The sequence below is a fragment of the Microtus ochrogaster genome, chromosome 4, assembly GCF_000317375.1.
Source record: "Microtus ochrogaster isolate Prairie Vole_2 chromosome 4, MicOch1.0, whole genome shotgun sequence".
Classification (NCBI taxonomy): Eukaryota; Metazoa; Chordata; class Mammalia; order Rodentia; family Cricetidae; genus Microtus; species Microtus ochrogaster.
The window spans coordinates 85,364,320-85,366,693 of NC_022011.1; the positions used below are offsets into that span (position 1 = coordinate 85,364,320).

Sequence of the window (2,374 nt, forward strand, 5' to 3'; positions counted from 1 at the left end):
GGTGGCTCGGTCGTGGGTCTTGTCTGCCTGCCTTCCTTCCTTCCTTCCTTCCTTCCTTCCTTCCTTCCTTCCTTCCTTCCTTCCTTTCTCCCCTTCCCCTTCCTCCTCTTCCTCTTCTTCTCCTTCTCCTCCTCCTTCTTCTTTCTCCTTCTCCTTCTTTCTCCTCCTCCGTCTTTTTCTTCTTTTTGGTTTTTCGAGACAGGGTTTTTTCTATGTATCCTTGGCTGTCCTGGAACTCACTCTGTAGACAGGCCGGCGTCAAACTCACAGAGATCCACCTGCCTCTGCCTCCTAAGTGCTGGGATTAAAGGCGTGTGCCACCACCACCTGGCTGGGTCTTTTCCTTTTAAAACAGCAGGGGAGTGAAGAAAGTTGGAAAGAGTGGAAGGAGCAATCAGGGAGCTGAACAGGTTGGGCCTGTTGGGTTCAGGATCCACTATGCAAGGGCCGTCACAACTGCCAGTTCACCCATGGTCACCTTGCACAGAGAAAATGACCCACTATTTGTTCTCAGAGGCTGTCACAGTGGCACACTGCAGAGAAACAGGTTCTTCTCTGGGAGCCTCTGGGCTTGGGCTCACAGTCAGAAGACTTGCAGGAAAGCTCTGACGTGGCTTTGTATGGAAATCTCCTCTGACCTGGGGAGCCAGTGGGAGAGGAACCAAATGCACCTGTCCAAGTCTGTGAGATGGAAGACTGCATGGTGATGCTGCAGATGCTGTGGGCTCTTAGCTCTGAAAAAGGAAATCCTTCTCTGGTAGAGACTTTTGACCCGGATACCTGAGCAGATCTGCTGGGGCCTGTCTCGACGCCTTGGTGTTCTGTCGTGGGATATTTGTACACTTCGTGAAGGTCTGTTGCTGAGTGGTGTAATGAAAAGCTGAATGGCCAATAGGGAGGCAGGAGAGATAGGGATTTCTGGGGGAAAAAAGAGAGGAATTCGGGTTGTGTGAGAGATGCCAACGAGATACTGAGGGAGCTGGACAAACAAAATGAAAGGTTAAAAGCCACGAGGCAAAACACAGATTAATGTAAATGGGTTAATTTAAGTTAGAAGAGCTCAGTTAAGGCTGAGTTTTCATAATGAATAAGTCTCTGTGCTGTTATTTGGAAGCTGACTGGATGGAGAAAGACTCGCTCCAGTATTCTTCTGTTCTTATGGTGAAATCTAGTAGTATGATTGGACACCAGAATCCAACGCCAGCATCCTGTGGTCCACAGTTGTGTGAGCTTGAGCAAGTCAAGTTAAGCTGTCCATGGTGGAAGAGGTGTGCCTTGCCTGAAAACACTGGGCTATTAATAAAAGCAAACCAAACCGATGCGGTCGTTGTTGTGGAGGGCCCTCATTCCAGTGCTCCGTCGTCGCCATGGTGAAGCTGAGTAAAGAAGCTAAACAGAGGCTGCAGCAGCTCTTCAAGGGCGGCCAGTTTGCCATCCGCTGGGGCTTCATTCCTCTCGTGATTTACCTGGGATTTACGAGGGGTGCAGATCCTGGAATGCCTGAACCATCAGTTTTAAGCCTACTTTGGGGATAAAGGCCTGTTTGGTCATCTGGATTTGGAAGCAATCCAACATGGAAGGTGTGTACTCTGGCTGGATGAGAAAGACATCGTTTCAGCGCATCTGTGGCAGAGTGGAGCCTGTACTGACTCACGATAGACTGTCAAAATAAATATTTTAACGATGTTAAAAAAAAAGGCGGGCGAAGGTGGCGCACACCTTTAATCCCAGCACTCGGGAGGCAGAGGCAGGCGGATCTCTGTGAGTTCGAGACCAATCTGGTCTACAGAGCTAGTTCCAGGACAGGCTCCAAAGCCACAGAGAAACCCTGTCTCGAAAAACCAACAAACCAACAAACCAACAAACAAACAAACAAAAACCCAAAATAACAACAACACCAAAGCTGTTCCAAAGAGTTGTTTTAGTTCATTGAGGTCATATTAGTAAAATGCCTCAGACAGTGCCGGACGTGAGCTGAGCCAAGGACTCTATCAGGGTTTGGAGGAGGAAACTCAGTAAGCCCGCAGAGGGCAGCTCCAGCTACCCGCTTCCTTCTTCCCGACAATGCTTCCTTTTCCCCACTGTCGACCTGAACTCAGACGTGCCTTCCCCAAACCCAGGAAGATGCACACAACACACGCACATTGCCTAATGTGATTTAGTCATGATCTCATACAACAGGGGTTGTGGGAATGCAACACGTCTTGGCAGCAGTGTATTTACGGTATTGATGCCAGCACGAGACTGGCACCAGGCAAAGTTAGGCAGGCTGTTGGTGAGGGAGGCCAGCACTTGGTCTGAATTCAACTCTGTTGAAACAGAGCAGAGGATTCTTAAACAGTGGGGTGAGAGGGAGATGGAGCCATCTGCTTGA

General features: G+C 49.3%; 1 protein-coding gene across 1 annotated transcript; it reads left to right on the plus strand.

Moving 5' to 3' along the window:
- The first annotated feature begins 1,321 nt into the window (after nt 1-1,321).
- On the plus strand, nt 1,322-1,698 carry Tomm7 (translocase of outer mitochondrial membrane 7). The gene has a single exon (XM_005346607.2). The coding sequence runs from the start codon at nt 1,368-1,370 to the stop codon at nt 1,533-1,535; it is 168 nt and encodes a 55-aa protein (XP_005346664.1). The 5' UTR covers nt 1,322-1,367; the 3' UTR covers nt 1,536-1,698.
- The last annotated feature ends 676 nt before the right edge of the window (nt 1,699-2,374 follow it).

Excerpts from the sequence above, each read along its gene's own strand:
- Tomm7 (XM_005346607.2), top strand. The coding sequence starts at position 1,368 with ATGGTGAAGCTGAGTAAAGAAGCTAAACAGAGGCTGCAGCAGCTCTTC.